The sequence below is a fragment of the Choloepus didactylus genome, chromosome 11, assembly GCF_015220235.1.
Source record: "Choloepus didactylus isolate mChoDid1 chromosome 11, mChoDid1.pri, whole genome shotgun sequence".
NCBI classification, from domain to species: Eukaryota; Metazoa; Chordata; class Mammalia; order Pilosa; family Megalonychidae; genus Choloepus; species Choloepus didactylus.
This window is the reverse complement of record NC_051317.1, coordinates 24,520,020-24,541,627: the sequence shown is the minus strand read 5'-3', so window position 1 is coordinate 24,541,627 and position 21,608 is coordinate 24,520,020. Positions and strand designations below refer to the sequence as shown.

At 39.5% G+C, this 21,608-nt stretch overlaps 1 protein-coding gene and 1 pseudogene across 4 annotated transcripts in view; one reads left to right on the top strand and one right to left on the bottom strand.

The window, feature by feature from the left end:
* The window catches only part of CEP72 (centrosomal protein 72), an 83,023-nt gene that overhangs the window by 19,378 nt on the left and 42,037 nt on the right, over positions 1-21,608 (bottom strand). For all 4 annotated transcript variants that reach the window (XM_037799374.1, XM_037799375.1, XM_037799376.1 and 1 more), the window contains one exon: positions 1,060-1,238. In XM_037799374.1, coding sequence (XP_037655302.1) covers positions 1,060-1,238 — 179 coding nt within the window. The remainder of the gene's footprint in view (positions 1-1,059; positions 1,239-21,608) is intronic.
* LOC119506359 lies at positions 12,913-17,469 on the top strand (annotated as a pseudogene).

Sequence of the window (21,608 nt, the reverse complement as noted above, 5' to 3'; positions counted from 1 at the left end):
TACAACTCAACAACAAAAAGACCAACAACTCAATTAAAAAATGGGAAACAGACTTGAATAGATATTTCTCCAGAGAAGATACACAAATGGCCAAAAAATACCATGAAAAGATGCTCAACATCACTAGCCATTAGGAAAATGCAAATCAAACCACAATGAGATACTATTTCACACCCACTAGAATGGCTACTATTTTAAAAATGGAAAATAACTAATGTTGGAGAGGATGTAGAGAAATAGGAATTCTGGTGCATTATTGGTGGGAATGTAAAATGATGCAACTACTGTGGAAAACAGTTTGGTGGTTCCTCAGAGAGTTAAGAATTACCATATGACCTGGCAGTCCCACTAGCAAGTGTACACCCAAAAGAACTGAAAGCAGGGACTTGAACAGATATTTGCACACCAATGTCCATCATGGATAGATGAATGGATACACAGAATGTGGTATATACACACAATAGAACATTATTCAGCCTTAGAACTGCAACAACATGGATAAGCCTTGAAGGTATCCTGTTAAGTGAAACAAGCCAGGCACAAAAGGACAAGTATTATATGATCTCACTGACATGAAATAATTACAACAAGCAGATTTGTAGTCAGAAACTTGCATACAGGCTACCAGAGACTGGAGTGGCAGAGACAACAGGGAGTTAAGGCTTAAATTGTAGACTTTCTATTTGGGGTGATGGAAAAGTTTTGGGAATGGATGGTAGTGATGGTTGCACAAGATTGTGAATGTAATTAACAGCACTGGATTTTATATTTGAATGGGTTAAAAGGGGAAAATTATAGGTTGGACACATGGTACTAGAATGAAAATTCAAAAAAAAAAAAAATAGAAACAAAGCCACAGGACTGTACAACACAGTGACCCTGATGTAAACACTGGACTATACAGGTAACAGTGTACCCACAATCGTTTGTTTCGTCAGCTGTAACAACAGCACACACCAGCGCCAAGTGCTCATAACAAGGGCAATGGGGGTGGGTGTAATAAGAGCTGTTTTTTCCGTGATTTTCCCGCTCGGCTTCCCCCACAGGGGAGCGGCATACCTCGGGAGCTGTGGAACTCTGACTCCTGCTCCTTCTGGCTGGAACTCGCACTCCCAGGAGGGTTGCTCAACCCCCACTCGCACTCCGCGATGAGGTTCAGGACCGCTTCGTCGTCTGCATCCAGGACTGGGCACTTCTGTGACACAGAGTCAGGGCACATGCGTCTGGAGCGGTGGGGCCTACAAAGGAAAGCAATCTTGAGGGCGGCCACCGGGACCAGCATTCCCACAGGATTTCCAGAGGAATACTTCAGTGCAACCTGAGTATAATGAATCTCAGCACTTCTACTAAAGGGAAGCGTAAGAGGGATTCAGCTGGGAAAACCAACTCGATACCAGGATTACTTCAAGCCACCAGGCCATTCTAGCACCAAACACAACCCCACTGCGATCTGGGTGACATAGTTCTGGAAACCTTTGTTTTGTGCTCTCTGAACAGGCTGAGACCTAACTTGCTCTTTTCTCACCATTACCCACAGTGCAGGTCGTAGGATCAGGAAAGCTAAAGGGTGTGGTGTTCCCGATTTTTACCTTACCTCGAAGGAGAACATCTCCTTGTGGACTGAGGGGAGGTGTGTTAAATGGCACTGTCCCCCAAGGCCGAGGCACAGGGTGAAAGCGAACACACCCCAAGGGGACTTCATTTGCAGTGGTGCAGCTGAAGTCACTCTTTGAATTCACACTCAATCACATATTCCATTAGTACTGATTCTGTGGGGTGTCACATGCGTAGTCACTACTTTCTGATGCTGAAAGTTTCCCAGATCACTGCAGAATGTGGGAAAAACTCAAACTTGGATTCTCATCCCAGGTCTGCCCACAGATACTTGACACTGAGCACATTTCAGCTGCTTTGGCCCTCCATTTTCTCTCCCATGGTGAGGAGGCTGGGCCAGATCATCTAATAGGCCCCTCTGAACTCTACACTCTAGGATAATTCAGTCTTGAAATTATCAAGGACAGCGAATGTTGATTTATCTCAAGTGAAAATACCTACGGCCAAAGCCCTTATGAAACCATGAATGATGTGCAAACCTCACAACAGTGACCCTGCGTGTGTCTTATTAGAACCTAAAGTTAGTGACACTTTGATATTAAATATATTCCATTATGTTCCAATTATCTGAATGTTATAAATCAAATATAGTATAAATAGTAATTTTACATAGAAGAGCTCTCTTTGCATTTGTATATGCATTTAAAAGTACAGACTACACGCCTAAATGTTGTTGCTCCTTCTGGTTATGCTGGAAAGTGAGCACTGGAAGGACAGAGAATTTTACTTGTTTTCATTTTCTACAAGATCAAATATTATTGTAAAGTACTTAAAGAAGAGAGTCTAGAGAAAAAGTCTGTTAATAAGATATCTTTTGACTAGAATATATCATTGATAACTGCTGAATAAGCAGGCTTATTCTATTTCCTTATATGCTATAACAAGAAAAAAACTGAAATGTTATGCTAAATCAGAATATTAAAAATGTATTAGGAGTTATTCTATGCAAGCAGTAACAAAAAAAAAAAAAATAGCTGGGGTAGCTATACTAATTTCGGACAAAATAGACCTCAAGTGAAAAAATAAGAGACAAAGAATTTATATATCAATAAAAGAGGCAATTCACCAAGAATAACAATAATAATTATTTATGCAACTAATCAAGGTAGCCCAAAGTACATGAGGCAAACACTGGCAAAACTGAAGGGAATAATAGACGACTCTACAATAAAAGTGTGAGACGTTAACACACCACTCTCTTCAATAGCAAAAACACCTAAACAGAGGATCAATAAAGAAATGGAGAACCTAAATAATACGATAAATGACCTAGACCTAGCAGACATATATTGAACATTGCACTCCAGAACAGCAGGATGTACATTCTTCTCAAATGCTCATGGAACATTCTCCAGGACAGACCACATGTTAGGGCACAAAACAGGTCTTAATAAATTTAAAAGCACTGGAACTATACAAAGCACTTTCTCTGATCACAGTGGAATGAAGCTGAAAATCAGTAACAGGTGGGGAACTGAAAAATTCACAAAAATATGGAGGTTAAACAACACATTCTTCAACAATCAGTGGGTCAAAGCAGAAACTGCAGGGGAAATCAGTAATTATCTTGAGACAAATGGAAATGAGAACACAACATATTAAAACTTATGGGAGATGGAAGAAGATGGCAGCATAGAGAGGAGTGGAAGTCAGTCCCCCCAAAGCAACGACGAGGAACAACTAGTAAATGATCTGGAATAACTGCTGGGGGACAACAGTGACTGTCTACACACCATGCACCAACCTGGATTAGGAGGAATGTCTGAAATCGCAGCGTGGAATCTGTGAGTAGAAACTGCGGATGCGAGCCGGGAGCCCCCTCCCCCCCACGATGGCCCGAACTGCAAAGCCTCACTGCGATAGACAGCAGCACTCTCTGAACAAGCAAACATTCCTCAGCCCAGCTCCAACTGGGGTTTTGATTGGCAAACGTGGACTGCTCAATGCAAGTTACAAATCCCCCAAAAGCAGACAGAGGCTTTTAGTGATGACTGACCTTGATGAGCCAGGGGACTTCTCTGTCCCAGGAGGGGAGCCCAGAGGACCACGTGCTATCTCTGGCTGGCAGGTGAGACTGGGGGCCATGGAGTGGCCCTGAAAGGGGGCTTTCTGTCCCTTTTTCTCTCTCTCAACCTGAGTGGCTCAGTGGAGAAAGCTGCAGCCATTTTCAGTTCGCAGCTCTGACCCAGACAAAGGTGGAGACCGCAGAGTCAGGGAGACAAAGAGGCTATTTAAATGCAAATGAAAACCCCCTGTGAGGTGTATCTTCCCTAAGAGGAAAGAGGTGGTGCCCAGCTCTACTACCTGCCTTCCAAGAACCAGATCCCAGAGCCTGGGGGAAAACAGCCAAGGGCCACACCTCCTTACACCAGTCTGGAGCTACAGGCTGACAGGTGCCACCTGCTGGGCAGGTTAGGAAAAGCACAGAGACTTGAGGCATCACAGAGTGTGTCAATCTTCTAAGACACACCACTAGGAAAACATGGTGCTGAACATTTCCTCCTCTGGGACCTGAGCCAGTTCTGGTCTGGGAAAACCTGATTGGGGTAACCAAGGAAACCAGATGCCTAGACAACAGAAAACTACAACCTACACTAAGAAAAACAAAGTTATGGCCCAGTCAAAGGAACAAACTTACATTTCAATTGAGATACAGAATTGAAACAACAAATGCTGAATCAATTCAAAAAGCTTAGGGAAGACATGGCAAAAGAGATGAAGCATATAATGAAAACACTGGGCGTACATAAGGTAGAAATTGAAAGTTTGAAAAAACAACTGGCAGAATCTATGGAAATGAAAGGCACAACACAAGAGATGAAAAACACAATGGAGACATACAACAGCAGATCTCAAGAGGCAGAGAAAACACTCAGAAACTGGAGAACAAGACACCTGAAAGCCTACACACAAAAGAATAGACAGGGAAAAGAATGGAAAAATATGAGCAATGTCTCAGAGAACTGAATGACAACATGAAACGCTTGACTGTATGTGTCATGGGTGTCCTAGAAGGAGAAGAGAAGGGAAAAGGGGTAGAAGCAACAATAGAGGAAATAATCAATGAAAATTTCCCATCTCTTATGAAAGACATAAAATTACAGATCCAAGAAGCGCAGTGTACCCCAAACAGAATACATCTGAATAAGCCTACACCAAGACACTTAATAATCAGATGTTCAAATGTCAAAAACAAAGAGAGAATCCTGAAAGCAGCAAGAGAAAAATGATCCATCACATACAAAGGAAGCTTGATAAGACTATGTGAGGATTTCTCAATAGAAACCATGGAGGCAAGAAGGAAGTGGTGTGATACAATTAAAATACTAAAAGAGAAAAACTGCCAACCAAGAATCATATATCTGGCAAAACCATCCTTCAAATATGAGGGAAAGTTTAAAATATTCTCTGACAAACAGACAATGAGAGAGTTTGTGAACAAGATACCTGCTCTACAGGAAATACTAAAGGGAGCACTACAAACAGATAGGAAAAGACCGGAGTGAGAGGTTTGGAGCACAATTTTGGGTGATGGTAGCACAGCAATGTAAGTACACTGAATATGACTGAGAGTATGGTTGAAAGAGGAAGGTTAGAAGCATATGGCACACCAGAAGGAAACAGGAACAATAAAGACTGGGACTGTATAACTTAGTGAACCCTAGAGTACTCAACAAGTGTGATTAAAATGTACAAATATATTTTTTCACGAGGGAAAACAAATGAATGTCAACCTTGCAAGGTGTTAAAAATAGGGAAGTATTGGGGGAAAAATACAATCAGTGCAAACTAGAGACTATAATTAACACAAACATTGTATTATGCCCTTTAATGTAACAAACGCAATGTACCAAAGCTAAATGCATATAAGAGGGGGACATAAGGGAGGAGTATGGGGCTCTTGGCATTGGTGATGTTGTCTGACTCTTTATTCTATTTCAGTTTAATTCTCTTTCCTTTTGTTGCTTCCCAGCTGTCATGTTTTTTTCTCTTTCTTTTTTCTTTTTCCTTTGTCTCAGTATCTTTTTTGACACTTCCTCCTGCTTTGTGGAAGAAATGAAGATGTCCTTATATAGATAGTGGTGATGCTGCTGAATATATAAATACATGACTATACAGGGAACTATCAGTTGTTTACTCAGGATGGAATGTATGGTATGTGAACAAAACTGTCTTTAAAAAAATGGGTTGATGAAGAAAACTTGAGGACACTATATTGAGTGAAATAAGTCAGACACATAAGGACAAATATTGTCTGGCTCACTGATATCAACTAATTAAAATATGTAAACCCATAGACACAAAATATAAGTTACCAGGTTACAGAATGAGACTAAAGAATGGGGAATGGTTGCTTATTATCAGCAGAATGTTAACTAGATTGAACTTAAATATTTCAAAATGGACAGAGATGATAGTAGCATGTTGTGAGAATAACTAACAGTGCTGAATGGCGTGTAAAGGTGGTGGAAAGGGGAAGCTCAGAGTCACGTATGTCACCAGAAGGAAAGATGGAGGTTAAAAGATGGGAATGTATAAAACAGTGAACCTTGTGGGGGGCAATGTCTGTGACTAACTGTACAAATATTAGAAATCTCTTCCATGAACCAGAACAAATGTATGACACTATAACTAGAAGTTAATAATAGAAGGGCATATAGGGAAAAAAATATAGCAAACTATATACTACAGTAAGTAGTATTTTCACGTTTTTTCATCAACAGTAACAAATGTACTATACCAATACTATGAGTCAACAATGGAGGGAGGGTGGTTAGGGGTATGGGAGGATTTGAGTTTCCTTTTTTTGTCTGTATCTTTTCTGGAGTAATGAAAATGTTCTAAAAATTGAAAAAAAAAAATTGTGGTGATGGATGCACAGCTGTATGATGGTACCAGGGGCAACTGATTGTACACTTTGGATCTCTGGATAATTGTATAGTATGTGAACAATCTCAATAAAAAATAAAAAAAACTTATGGGATGCAGTGAAGGCAGTGCTGATAGGGAAATGTATAGCCCTAAATGCCTCCATTAAAAAGGAAGAAAGAGCTAAAATCAAAGACCTAATTGAATACCTGGAGAAACCATAGAAAGAACAGCAAATTAATCCCAAGCAAAGCAGAAGGAAAGAAATAACAAAGATTAAAGTGGAAATAAATTAAATGGAGAACAAAAAAAATAGCAAGAATCAATAAAACCAAAATTTGGTTCTTTGAGAAGATCAATAAAATTGATAAACCCTTAGCTAGACTGACAAAGACAAAAAAGATAGAAGATGCAAATAAATAAAATCAGAAATGAGAGGGGTGGCATTATCATGGGTCCTGAAGAAATAAAAAGGATCATATGAGGATACTATGAACAACTGTATGCCAACAAACTAGACAAATTAGATGAAATGGACAATTTCCTAGAAACACATGAACAACTTACACTGACTCGTAAAGAAACAGAAGACCTCAACAACCAATCACAAGTAAAGAGATTCAATCATTCATCATTGTATGTTTGTTTGTTTGTTTTTCTCTCTTTCTCTTGCCTTTTTCTTTCGCTGCTCTGCCTTCTTTGACTCTTCCTCCATCTTTGTGAAAGAAATGTCCTTATATAGAGAGTGGCGATGGTGCTCAATACATAAATACATGACTATACGGGGAACTAACGATTGTTTACTTAGGACGGAATGTATAGTGTTTGAACAAAACCATCTTAAAAGAAATGGGTTGATGAAGAAACCCTGAGGGCACTATATTGAGTGAAATAAGACAGGCACATAAAGGCAAATATTGCAGGGTCTCACTGATTTGAACTAATTATAATTTGTAAAATCATAGACATGAAATGTAAGTTACCAGGATATAGAATGAGGCGAAAGAATGGGGAGCAGTTGCTTATTATGGACAGAATGTTCAACTAGGGTGAAATTAAATATTTGGAAATGGACAGGGGTGATGGTAGCATGTAATGAGAATAACTAACAGTGCTAAAAGGTGTGTGAAGGTGTGGAAAGGGTAAGCTCAGAGTCACACATGTCACCAGAAGGAAAGCTGGAGGTTAAAAGATGGGAATGTATAAAACACATGATTAACTATACAAACATTAGAAATCTTTCTCACAAACTAGAACAAATGTATGTCACTATAACTAGAGGTTAATAATAGAAAGGCATATGGGGAAAAAATATATACCTATTGCAAACTATATACTACAGTTAGTAGTATTTTAACATTCTTTCATCAACAGTAACAAATGTACTATACCAAAACTATGAATCAATAATGGAGGGGGGGTTGGGGCGTGGTTAGGGGTATGGGAGGATATGAGTTTCCTTTTTTTTGTCTCTCTTTCTTTTCTGGAGTAGTGAAAATGTTCTAAAAATTGAAAAAAAAAAATAACTGTGTTGATGGATGCACAGCTATATGGTGGTGACGTGGGCAACTGATTGTACACTTTGGATCTCTGGATAGTTGTATGGTATCTGAACAATCTCAATTAAAAAAAATTAGAAAAAAAAACCTCCCAACAAAGAAAAGCCCAGGACCAGATAGCTTCACAAGGGAATTTTACCAATCATTCCAAGACAAATTAATACCAGACCTGCACAAACTCTTGCAAAAAATTGAAGAGGAAGGGATACTACCTAACTCATTCTACAAAGCCAACAGCACCCTAATACCTAAGCCTGATAAAGATACCACAAGAAAAGAAAACTACAATCTCTCTAATGAATATAGATGCAAAAATCCTCAACAAGATACTTGCAAGTCAAATGCAACAGCATAAAGAATTATATGCCATGACCAACAGATTTTACTTCAGGCATGCAAGGTGGTTCAACACAAGAAAATCAATTAACTTAATACACCACATTAACAAATCAAAAGAGAAAAATCACATGATCATCTCAATTGATGCACAAAAGGAATTTGACAAAATTCAACATCCTTTCATGATAAAAACAACCCAAAAGGTAGGTATCAAGGGAAAATTCCTCAACATGATAAAGGGCATGTATGAAAAACCCATAGCTAACATCGTACTCAACAGAAAGAGACTGAAAGCTTTCCCTCTAAGATTAGGAACAAGACAAGGATGCCTGCTGCCACCACTGTTACTCAACATTGTGCTAGAAGTTCCAGCCAGAGCAATTAGGCAAGAAAAAGAAATAAAAGGCAACCAAATCAGAAAGGAAGAAGTAAAACTATGACTATTTGCAGATTACAAAATCCTATATTTGGAAAGCACTGAAAAAACTATGACAAATACGCTAGAGCTAATAAACGAGTTCAGAAAAGTGGTGGGATACAAGTCAACAAGCAAAAATCAGTAGTGTTTCTATACACTAGTAATGAGCCATCTGAGGAGGTAATCAAGAAAAAATTCCATTCACAATAGAAACTAAAAGAATCAAATATATAGGAATAAACTTAACAAAGGATGTAAAGGACCTGTACACAGAAAACTACAAAACATTGCTAAATGACATCAAAGAAGACCTGAATCAATGGAAAGACATTCCATGGTCAAGGATTGGAAGGCTAAATGTCATTAAGGTGTCAATTCTGCCCAAATTGATCTACAGATTCAATGTGATATCAATCAAAATTCCAACAGCCATTAAGGGGCCTCAAATAGCCAAAAACATCTTAAAAAAGAAGAAAGAAGTGGAGGACTAACATTTCCTGACTTTAAAGCATATTATTAAGCCACAGTGGTCAAAACAGCATGGTATTGGCATAAAGATAGACATATTGATCAATGGAATCGAATCAAGAGTTCAGAAATGAACTGTCAGATCTATGATCAATTGATTTTTGACAAGGCTCCCAAGTCCATTCAACTGGAACAGACTTCAATAAATGGTGCTGGGGGAACTGGATATCCATATCTAAAAGAATGAAAGAGGACCTCTATCTCTCACCCTATACAAAAGTTTTAATTCAAAATGGATCAAAGACCTCAATATAAGAGACAGTACCATAAAACCCCTAGAAGAAAATGTAGGGAAATATCTTCAAGATCTAGCGATAAGCAATAGTTTCTTAGACTTTACACCCAAAGCACAAGCAATGAAAGAAAAAAATAGATAATTGGAAACTCCTCAAAATTTAATACTTCTGTGCTTCCAAGGACTTTGTCAAAAGGGTGAAAAGGTGGCCGACTCAATGGGAGAAAATATTTGGAAACCACATATCTGACAAAGATTTGATATCCAGAATATACAAAGAAATCCTACAACTCAATAATAAAAAAGACAACCCAATTAAGAAATGGGCAAAAGACATGATAGACATTTTTCCAATGAGGAAATACAAATGGCTAAGCACATGAAGATGCTTATCTTCATTAGCCATTAGGGAAAAGCAAATCAAAACCACAATGAGATATCATTTCACACCTATTAGAATGGCCACTATTAAACAAATAGGAAACTACAAGTGTTGGAGAGGATGCAGAGAAACAGGAACACTTAATCACTGCTGGTGAGAATGTAAAATGGTGCAGCTGCTGTGAAAGACAGTTTGGCATTTCCTCAGGGAGCTAAGTATAGAGTTGTCCGACAATCCAGCAATTCTACTACTAGTTGTATTCCCAGAAGAACTAACAGCAGGGATGCAAACAGACACTTGCACACTGATATTCATAGCGGCATTGTTCACAACTGACAAAAGGTGGAAGCAACCCAAGTGTCCATCGACAGATGAATGAACAAACAAAATGTGATATATACGATGTAACATTACTCAGCCCTAAAAAAAAAAATGAAGTTCTGATACATGCCAACATACACATAATGGGAGTCTCAGAAGAAGAGAGAGAAAAGGGACAGAAAAAATATTTGAAGAAAGGATGTCAGAAAACTTGCCAAACTTGATGAAAAACATTAATCTTAACAACTAAGAAGTTCAACAAACTCCAAATGGGATGAACACAAAGAGATCCCCACAAATACAACTACAATCAAACTGTCAAAAGCCAAAGACAAGAGAATCTTGAAAATAGCAACAGAGAAGCAACTCATCATGTACAAGGGAGCCTCAGTAAGATTATTAACAGCCAATCTGTCCCCAGACAATATGGAGGCCAGAAGGCAGTGGGATGACACATTGAGTGTGATGAAAGAAAAAAATTGCCAACTAAGAATTCTATATCCTGTGCTTCAAAAATTAAGGAGAAATTAAGACATTCCAAGGTAAACAAAAGCTGAAGAAGTTTGTTTCCATTAGAGCTACCTTACAAGAAATGCTACAGGAAATCCTTCAGGTTGAAATGAAAGGACACTAGAAAGTCACTCAACTCCACAAGAAAAAGCAAAGAACACTGCAAAAGATAACTACATAAAGGAGTGATGAGGCACCATGGCTGGGTCATGGTGTCCAGTTGTATGGTCGAGCAAGTACTGGCCTGACTGTTACTGTAAGGGTATTTCAAGGATTTAAGTCAATAGTTAGTTGACTGCATCCATGGCTGCTTACATCTACAATCAAAAAAGGAGCTTGCCTTCAGCAGTGAGAGACATCACACCCAATCAGTTAAGGCCTTCAAGGGGGAAGTGATGAGTTCAGCAGTCAGAAGGAAGAATTTCCATCTCTACTTCAGCCACCTTCTCCTGGGGAATTTATTGAAACCTTCATCGTAGTTCCCAACTTTCAGCATGTCCTACAGAATTTGCACTTGCCCATTCCCCCAGTCACGAGTTGGTAAAGCTCTTAATATTTACATGTGTATCTCCTCTCGCTTCTGTTTCTCTGGAGAACCATCACACAATAGGTAAATATACAGAACAGTTTAAATATGGTTTTTGGTTTTGGCTCCTTGTTTTCTACCTAATTTAAAAGATAACTGCATAAAGCAGTAGTTATAAATCTAGACTGATGTACACACAATATATAAAGATTTAATTTGTAACAATAATAGCATAAGGGTGGGAAGGATGACAGAGCTATACAGGAGCAAAGTTTTCTCCTTACAATTGAAACTAAGTTGGTATTAATCTAACTAAATTGCAATAAATTAAGATATTCATTGTAATCCTCCAACACAACCAATAAGAAAATAACTCAGAAAACTATAGTAAAAGAAATGATATAGGAATTAAAATGATACACTAGGAAACAGCTATTGAACACAAAAAGCAGTGCTGATGAAGAAATTGAGGAACAACAAGACATAGTACATACAGACAACCAACAGCAAATGGGGGAAATAAGTCCTTCCCTATCAGTAATTATATTAAATGGAAATGCAGAATGGGTAAAAAAAACTATGACCTAACCATATGCTATCGAGAAAAGACTAGCTTTAGATTCAAAGGCACAAAAAAGTTGAAAGTGACAGGATGGAAAAAGATATTCCATGCAAACAGCGCCCCAAAGAGAGCAAAATGGCTATACTCATATCAGTCTAAATGGACTTCAACACACATAGTGTTACTAGAGAAAAAGACATCACATAATGACATAAGGGTCCATCCATTGGGAAGACTGAGCATTTATAAACATATATGCATCTAACAACAAAGCCTCCAAATGCATGAAGCAGGTGACAGAAATGAAGGGAGAAAGAGACATTTCTATTGTAACAGTTGGAGACAGCAATACTCCATTTCCAATAATGTATAGAACAACCATAAAGTAAGTCAGCGAGGAAACAGAAGACCTGAACAGCACTAATTAGGCCTGACATCTATCAAATGATCCCTGCAGTTACAGCAGAGCACACAACATTCCCAAGGATGCGTGTATCAACAGATTTTTTTTTACATACATACAGAAAGTGTCAACTCTCGATGTACAGCTCAACAAGCAGTTTATAAGTAATTTTAAAAATTGTTAATGGGTTACAGTTCCAAAGTCTCAGTCCTCAACAGATTTTTAAAAAGACTGAAATCACACAAAGTAAGTTCTCTTGATAACAATGGAATGAAATTAGAATTTAATAATATAAGATCATATGAAATATCCCCGAAAGAGTAGAAATTTAAAAACCCATTCCTAAATAACCATTAGGCTAAAGAAGGATTCACAAGAAAAATTAGGAAATACATTAAAGAGAACAAAAATGAAAACAAACATACAAAATATCATACCAAAGCTTATGGGATGCAGCAAAAGCAGGACTCAGAGGGCAACCTATAGATAGAAACACTTATATTAAAAAGAAAGATTTCAAAACAATAATCTTCCACCTTAATAAACTAGACAAACAACAAACTAAACCTGAAGAAAACAAAAGAAAGGTTATGATAAAGATTAGAGTGGAGATAAGGGAAATAGAAAACAGAAAAAAATAGATCAACAAAACTAAAAGTTGGTTCCCTGAAAAGATAAAAAAAACTGACAATGCAGTTGATCAAGAAAAAAAGAAGTCAAATTACTAAAATCAGGAATGGAAGAGGGGACACGCATACCTACCTGATAGAAATGAAACGGATTATAAGAGAACACTCTGAACAACCGTATGCCAACAAATCAGATGACATAGATGAAACGGACAAATTCCTAGAAACACATGAAGTAGTAAAGCTGACTCAAGAAGAAATGGAGATCACCATGGCAACGGGGGGCCCTAATGACAGGTGCTTCCAGCCATTTACGATTATCTTGATAATGGTAATAATAAAATGCAATTCAGCAAGCAAATAAATTGTTGAGGAAACATAAGGATCTTCATTGTGCTAAGCTTTTAAAGGCAATTGGCGTACAAAAAACTGGAAAGCAGGAGGAAGCATTCACTTTGGCACAGAAGGTGGCAGCCCTTGAACCCAGAGATGACAACTCTCTACAAGCACTGACTATTCTTTACTGGGAGATGCACCAACCAGAGTTAGTTACAAAACTTTATGAGGCAGCTGTGAAGAAATTTCCCACTCCACTCTCCCTTCTTCATGGCCTATGCCAGAGTGGACAAACACAAGAAAATGCAACAGGCTGGCATGGCTCTATATGATTGGCTCAAAAAACCTTACTATTTTTGGTCTGTGATGAGCTTAATTATGTCTATATCAGCACAGGATGAAAATCTCTCAAAACGATGTTTCTGCCCTTTGTTGAGAGAAAGGTAGAAAAAGATGGTGAAAGAGGACAAGATAGAAGCTGAGGCAGATATTGAACTTTATTATATGATCCTGGAACATTTGGGAAAGTACCAGGATGCCCTGGTTGTCATCAGAGGGAATTAGGAGAGAAGTCAACAAGTGAAATTCAGAATCGGGAAAATAAATGCAAGGCTGTGTGCAAGAAGCTGAGCAGGGTGGCCAGAGTGCAGAGCCCTTTCCTGGCACCTCCTGCTGAAAACCTCCATAACTGGTAGGTCCATCTGACTTATTTCGATTCTGTCTTTCAACTGATTGAAGAAGCCTGGACTCCTCCTGCTGAAGCTCTTTAGAAGGAGAAGTGCGTTATTCTGCAGAAGAAGCTGTGAAGTTGATAGAAGATGAGATATCAAATCTGAAGACCACATCTAGCTAAACTGGAGCTGATTAGGCGTTAACGACATCAAGGTTGTAATTATGAGCACAAACTGGGTGGTCCAGAAGAATTAATGCCCCAGGATTTTGGGGGGATAAACCTCATCATTTTACAGAGCTCAAGGTGTTTGCTCACCTCTTGCCTACTACACAGTGTACAAAGTTTATTAATCAGTTATTTCGAGTTGTTCCTTTGTCAGCGCCAACAGAGGATAAGCTAGCTCTGCCTGCTGACATCAAAGCTCTGCAGCAACATTTGCGTGTGGTGCAGGTGATGAAGTTACTTGGCTTGTACCATACCTTAGATAAGAATCAGAAATTGAATGTGGTCAGAGAACTGATGCTAGGGACCAGCATGGGCTACAATTTGGGAAGCCCTATTTGAAAACAGAATTACAATTTTCAGACTATTACTGTCTCCTCTCTGTCCAGGTACTTATTGCTATATGGAGAGAAACAGGTGGCGAGGCGGCTGTGTGGCAGGCCCTGGCTTTATTGGAAGAGGGACTAACCTACAGCCCTTCTCATGTGCAATTCAAATTGCTGCCTGTTCAAATCTACTGTGTGTTGGGCGCATTTGAACCAGTGGTGGATCTTTACTCCAGCCTTGATGAGAAGCACATACAGCACGACACCACTGGTTACCTTTTGACCTGATAAGACAAATCCCTAGGTCAGTATGCTGCTGTATCCCAATCCTGTAACTCTGCACTCAGGTTTTTCTACTCCAACCAGAAAGATACCTCAGAATGTATCATTCAAGCTTACAAATATGGTGCATTTCAGAAGACCCCAGAGTTTATCACTTTTAGGAACAGGATGAATAATTCTCTTCCTTTTGCACAAGTCTGTATTGAACAGATGTTAGACCTTCTACTTGAAGCAAATATATTGGCCAACTTAGCAGACAGTATAAAGTCAATGAATCTTAGGCCAGAAGATGATATTCCCAGGGAAGATTGCAAGACAATAGAGACTTAAATGTTTTCTTCAGACAGGGGTGCTTCTGAAGAATGTAAGAAACTTTCCTTGGAGGAGGAGACCACATGGTCAAGAATCCATTCCTTAACACTGAGGCTGATCGGAGGCCTTCCAAGTCTTAACCACCCTGTGGAGCCAAGCAACTCGGCAAAGACCACTGAGAATGGGGGATCCTCCTGGACTGGTATTCATCGCTTACTCCTTCAGCAGCTGGAAGTGGCCCTTGATGCAGTAAAGCAATTTATTGGGAGGGAAATTCAGTACCCTGTCCTTGGTCCTGTACCTACCAGGATGGCTGGATTCTTGAATCCTGGCTGTTCTCAGTGCCAGACCTGCTCTTTTTATCTTGTTGGAGACATTTATGAACTGGACACCAACAGCTTACAGGATACAGTGGCGATCCAAGAGCAAATGGAGGAGAGTCTTAAGTCTTTACTAGAACAATTAAAAGATATTTCATTAAACATAAAGGGGACCTCTTAGAAGTTAAAGATGGTAACTTGAAAACACATCCTATTCTTCTAGAGAATCTAGTCTTCTTTGTTGAGACTATTTCTATTATCCTTTGGGTGTCCAGTTACTGTGAGAGTGTCCAGACCATACAAATTAAATTTACAGAAAAAGAAAAAGAAGAAGAAAGAAACCAGCACCTTCAATGCCACCTATCTTTACCAGTTTCCAAGACTATGTTACTGGACTTCAGACTTTAATTTCCAATGTTGTGGAGCATACTAAAGGGCTTGAAACACATCTAATTGCCCTTAAACTTGAAGAATTTATTTTAGAAGATACTTCTTTCTCACCAGGAGAAAATTTTCAAAGACTGTGAAAGGGAAGGTGCAAAGCAGTTTATCTACACTCACTTCTGGAAATTGGACAGCAGCTGAAAAAAAGACTTGAGAACACAAAGAAACTAAACATTGAATAAGGAAGTGTGAACTATAGGCACTGATGTCTCCACAACAGAAAATGACACTATCTTCCCAGGCAAAAGTACACCTGGTTGACCATCATTTTAATCCAGAACTTCCTCATAAATGCATGAAGGACTTTCATCGTGAATTAATTTCTTAGGTATTAAATATATACAACTGATTAAATTATTGTATATAAACCAGAAGCAGGACCCTCATCTGGGTTTGACTTTTTATACATGTTCATGTGCATATGGCAGCCACAAAAGAAAACCCCGCTTCTCTTCTTCCCTCCCATCACCAGAAACATCTGGCTAGGGGCGGGAGGTTTTATAAAAGCAGCAATAGAAATCAAGCAAGAAGCATCACCTCAGAACAGCTGAATGCCCCTCCTGTAACAGCAATTGGAGTTCTAATCTGGTCCCGGAGGCGTGGGAAGCAGAGGGTGACCGTGACTGCACCAGGCTCTCTTTGCACAGTAGCAGGTGTTTTGAAGCTTCCCTCAACCCAAGGCAGCTGCAGAAAGTGCCTCGGGTGAGATCTGCACAGGCACACTGAAAGCATGGGAACCTGCCACTGAGGGGCACCACCCAGAGGGCCACGGGCACTCGTTTTTTGATATGTCAGTCGTGATACCCAGGACATCTCATTTTAGCTCCTGTTTGAGTTAAATTCAGGATAGACAGGCAAGGAAGGCTTCCGTTAATTTACAATTGTTTGGAGAGGAAAGCAGTGCAGAGCACGTACAAGTCGGCCAAAGACTAGCTTGCGGTCATTGGGAAAGATGGGAATCACCGTGTTAAAGGAGAGAGGAAGTGGACCCCATTTATGCAGGCAAGTCTGGTAACAAATTCATTGGTTTCCTGAATCACATTCTGCAGTTGGTTCATGATTTTTACATATATATGTGTATATTTTACATATATATGCTTGAAAACTAAGATTTAATACTCCAATGTTTTTAAGTGGGGAGTCTGGAAAGGAAGGAGTATGTATTTTGGACTTCACATATGCTTTAAGTTTTAGGATGGCAAAAGCAGTGCTATCCTACGGGTGTGGAGGCTCAGTCCACTCTCTCCAGACCTGAGCAGCGTACCAGGATGGTTTTACTCTGTTCACTGGGAGGTCTCCAAGAGTGCAGCTTCAGAGGGTGGGCTGACAGAAAAGATAAAAATAGCTCTTGAAAATGTTATACAATTTGTACAATTGCTTTTGTTAACTTTTTTGTGTTTGAATCCCTCCTTCCGATTTTGGTCTTTGTTACCCAAATATGGTCAAAGAAGTATAAGTCAAATGTAAGAAATACGGTCAAAGAAATGTAAGAGCAAAGAAATGAATCTGATGAGGCAATTCAAGTATCTGATGGAGGACTGGTTTTCAAGACTTTAAATGTCCTTTCCAACTGCGATGGTTTGGATATATTATGTCCCCCAAAATGCTATGTCCTTTAATGCAATCTTGTGGGGGCAGACATATTAGTGTTGATTACGTTGGAATCTTTGGATTAGGCTGTTTCCATGGAGATGCGACCCACCTAACCATGGGTAATACCTTTGATGAGATTGTTTCCATGGAGGTGTGGCCCCGCCCATTCAGCACAGGTCTTCATTAGTTTACTGGAGCCCTGTAAGAGCTCAGACAGGAGCTTGCTGCTGCAGCTGACACATTCTGGAGACAGCGTTGAAAGCAGACTTCTGCTGATGCTTTGGAGATACTAGCCCAGAGTTTGACCTGAGAAGCTAAGCCTAGAGACATTTTGGAGAACACCATTTTGAAATGCAACCTGGGAGCAAGCAGACGCCAGCCACGTGCCTTCTGAGCTAACAGAGGTTTTCTGGCACCAATGGCCTTTCTCCAGTGAAGGTATACTCATGTTTATGCCTTGGTTTAGACACTTTCGTGGCTGTAGAACTGTAAATTTGTAAACAAATAAAACCCCTTTATAAAAGCCAATCCATTTCTGGTATTTTGCATAACGGCAGTGTTAGCATACCAGAACACCAACTCACTGCTCCAGTGAAATGTGGTACTCTTTTTTTAATGTAATTTTACTGAGATATATTCACATACCATACAATCATCCAAAGTGTACAATCAGTTGTTCACAGTATCATCATATAGTTGTGCATTCATCACAATTTTCTGAACATTTTCATTACTCTGAAAAATAAAACTAAAAATAAGAATAAAAATAAAAGTAAAAAAGAACATCCAAAACATCTCATACTCCTTTTCCCCCTATTATTCATTTACTTTTTCTCTCCCTTTTTCCTAGTCATTTGTCCATATCTAAAGGATAACAGGAGTGTGAACCACAAGGTTTTCATGATCAGTCACTCCGTGTAAGCTATATAGTTATACAACTGCCTTCAAGAATCAAGAATACTGGGTTGCAGTTCAACACTTTCAGGTATTTCCTTCTAGCTATTCTAATACACTAAAAACTAAAAAGGGATATCTCTATAATACATAAGAATAATCTCCAGAATGACGTCTCAACTCCATTTGAGATCTCTCAGCCACTGGAACTTTATTTTCTCTTTCTAATTTCTCTTCCCCCTTTTGGTCAAGAAGGCTTTCTAAATCCCATGATGCCGGGTCCAGGCTCATCCCCAGAAGTCATGTCCCACGGTGCCAGGGAGATTTACACCCCTGGGAGAATTGTCCCACGTAGGAGGGAGGGCAGTGAGTTTACCTGTAGAGATGGCTTAAAGTGAGACAGGCTACATCTGAGCAACAAAAGATTTTCTCTGGGGGAGATGCTTAGGCACAATTTTAAGTAGGCTTAGCCTCTTCTTTGTGGTAACAAGCTTCGTAAGGGTAAGACCCAAGATTGAGGGCTCAGCCTACTACAGTGGTATTCCCCAATGCTTGTAAGACTATCAGGAATTCCCCAGGTGGGGAAGTTTAATGTTTCCACATTTTCCCCCAGGCCTCCAAGGGAGCTTTGCAAATACTTTTTATTTTCTATCCAAATTACTCTGGGATGGTGATACACTTTTAAAAGCAACAAAAAGAAAACTTAGAAAATCTCTTCATGCAAAGCTATTGCATTTTGTCCCCACATCTTGACTTTATTCGTTTCAAAATTTGATATAGTGATTAATAACTTACATTTCCAAGAAAAATTTTTTTTTAAATTACATTATCTCTTCAAAATAAGATCTGTTAGAAATCCTAGTCCATCAAGTTAACTTTTAAAAAAAATATTTTTTGATTTAAATTGGTAGCTACAGCTGTTACTACCTCACCCTAAAAGGAAGAGCTGCCTGAGCAAGATGAATTGAAAACTCTGATTCTGAATATTATTTAATGACAACATATGTTTTTCACGAAACTGTGACCTGCCTGATGGAACTCTGTGTGCCATGTGTTCATGAAGTGATGTTCCTTTGAAAATCAAAAAAGCACTGTACATAGAAACGCTCTCTGAAACCGACCACAATCAGTCTAGCGCACGTGTGCCCGTGGACAGTGCGGGACGGCAGTGGTCAATCCAACCAACCTCCTGCCTGGTGACTTCTGGGACCTCTGCTGGCTCAAATGACAATGTTCTTGAGGTTATGCTTCCGTTGTTATTTTCTGATTTTCCTACTTAAATGTAGCATTTCAGTTAGATCCAACCTCTTACATTTTGAGGTAATTGCAAAAAGAATGAAATGATGCCGAAATGGCCAATATATTTTATTGATCTGTTCTTTTGGAAACTGTCATGCACTATAAACTGTGTACAGTTAAATACATACATATATATATATATATTTTTTTTTATTTTTATTTTTTTTACATGAGTAAAAGGCACCCTCTCCTAGCAATTGTGTCACTGGCCTTTGAAGACAATTACCAAATAACTTATTGCCTCTGCTCTTTTTGGTTTATGTGGGTTGCTTTGTTTTTGTGTAGTAAATTGATATTTAAAAAACAAGAAGGAAAGGAGAAATACTACTACTGTTTACAGACTGAAAAATTATTACTTATACTACTGAGATCCTAAGGTGAGAGTCTCCAAAGCAAATACTTGGTTTCAATCATTTATCTGCTATGGATAAAAGGTAGAGAAATTTTTAGTGTTCTCCACATAACGGAAAATAGACAAATGCCTAGCTGTCTTGCCCATCAATTTTGTATATTTTGATAAATTTAACTGTTTAAAATTGCATTAGATTTTGCAATCACTATGTTCAATTTGGATTTGTCTTTCATTTCAACTTTTAATATAAAAGGAGTTTCAATTTAAAAAAAGAAGAAATGGAAAATCTGCATAGACCTATAATAATTGAGAGATTAAATCATTCTCCAAAACACTTCCCACAAAGAAATGCCCAGGACCAGATAATGTCTCTGGCAAATTCTACCAAATGTTTAAAGACAGTAAAGAGACGTCCTTTTCAAACTCTTCCAAAAAACAGAAAAGGAGGGATCACTTCCTAACTCACTACCATGATACCAAAGCAAGACAAAGACACCACAAGAAATGAAAACTACAGACCAATAGACCAGATGAACACACATATTTGAATATAAATCTTCAAAATATACTAGCAATGCAAATCCGGCAGCACATTAAAAGGCCAATGCATCATCACCAAGTGGGAGTTAAACCAGGAAAGCAAAGATGGCTCAACACGCAAAAATCAATCAGAATACTACACCATATTAATAGAATAAGGGGAGGGAGAACCTAAGACGGCGGCTAGGTGAGACAGGGCAAAAAACTCCTCCGTGAAAAATACTAGATAAAAACCAGAGAGTGACCCAGAACACCAGTTCCAGCAATGCACCAGCCAGACAAGGTCTGCTAAATCGACAGGGACCGTGCATTTGCTGAAACCGGCAGTCTGTGTTGTGAAACTAGTGAGTGAGCCGGCTGAAAGTCCAGCGGCCGCACTGCGGTGTGGGGGAAATGGTGGGTTGGTGTTTGGAGATGGACTAGTTCTTTAAAAAAAAACAAACTCGGGAGCGGCCGTGGATATGACGGGGAGAACCATGCAGTGAAGCACGGCAGGAGCGGGCTGGGCCAATGCCTCGGTGTCTGGCATGGGGGATAGCCCTTCTCACACCTGCTGCTGATTGTCTTGGGGCCAGAGGAGCAGAGAAAGAAACTGTGCCCCTTGCAGCCATTTCCCCGGTGGCCTGGGGACACCAAGAAACCCATTGTGACGGGGAGTCTTGCCCACAGCACCACGCACACACCACAATATCGGCCGTGAACAGTGGCCTTTAGTACACCCACAGCTAACTGTCCTGGAGCTGGGAAGGCGGAGCTGTGTGAAAAGGGGGAAATTAACATGCCCCATTCAGCCATCTTTACAGCAAGCTGGGAACGCCCCTGCATGGCCTCCCTTGAGAGCCGGCGCACACTTGTGACGTGGCGCAGCCTTCCCTTGGCAGGGGTTCTGGAAGAGCACGGCTGGGAAGGGGAACCTAATCGGAAATCCCAGGGACCCTACTCCAATACCAAGGACTTGTGGGTCAGCGGCAGAGACAATCTGTGGCAAGACTGAAATGAAGGTTTAGACTCTTGCAACAGCCTTAAATCTCTGGGAACACCTGGGAGGTTTGATTATTAAAGCTGCCCTGCCTCCCTAACCACTCAGACACACGCCCCACATTCAGGGCGGACAGTACCA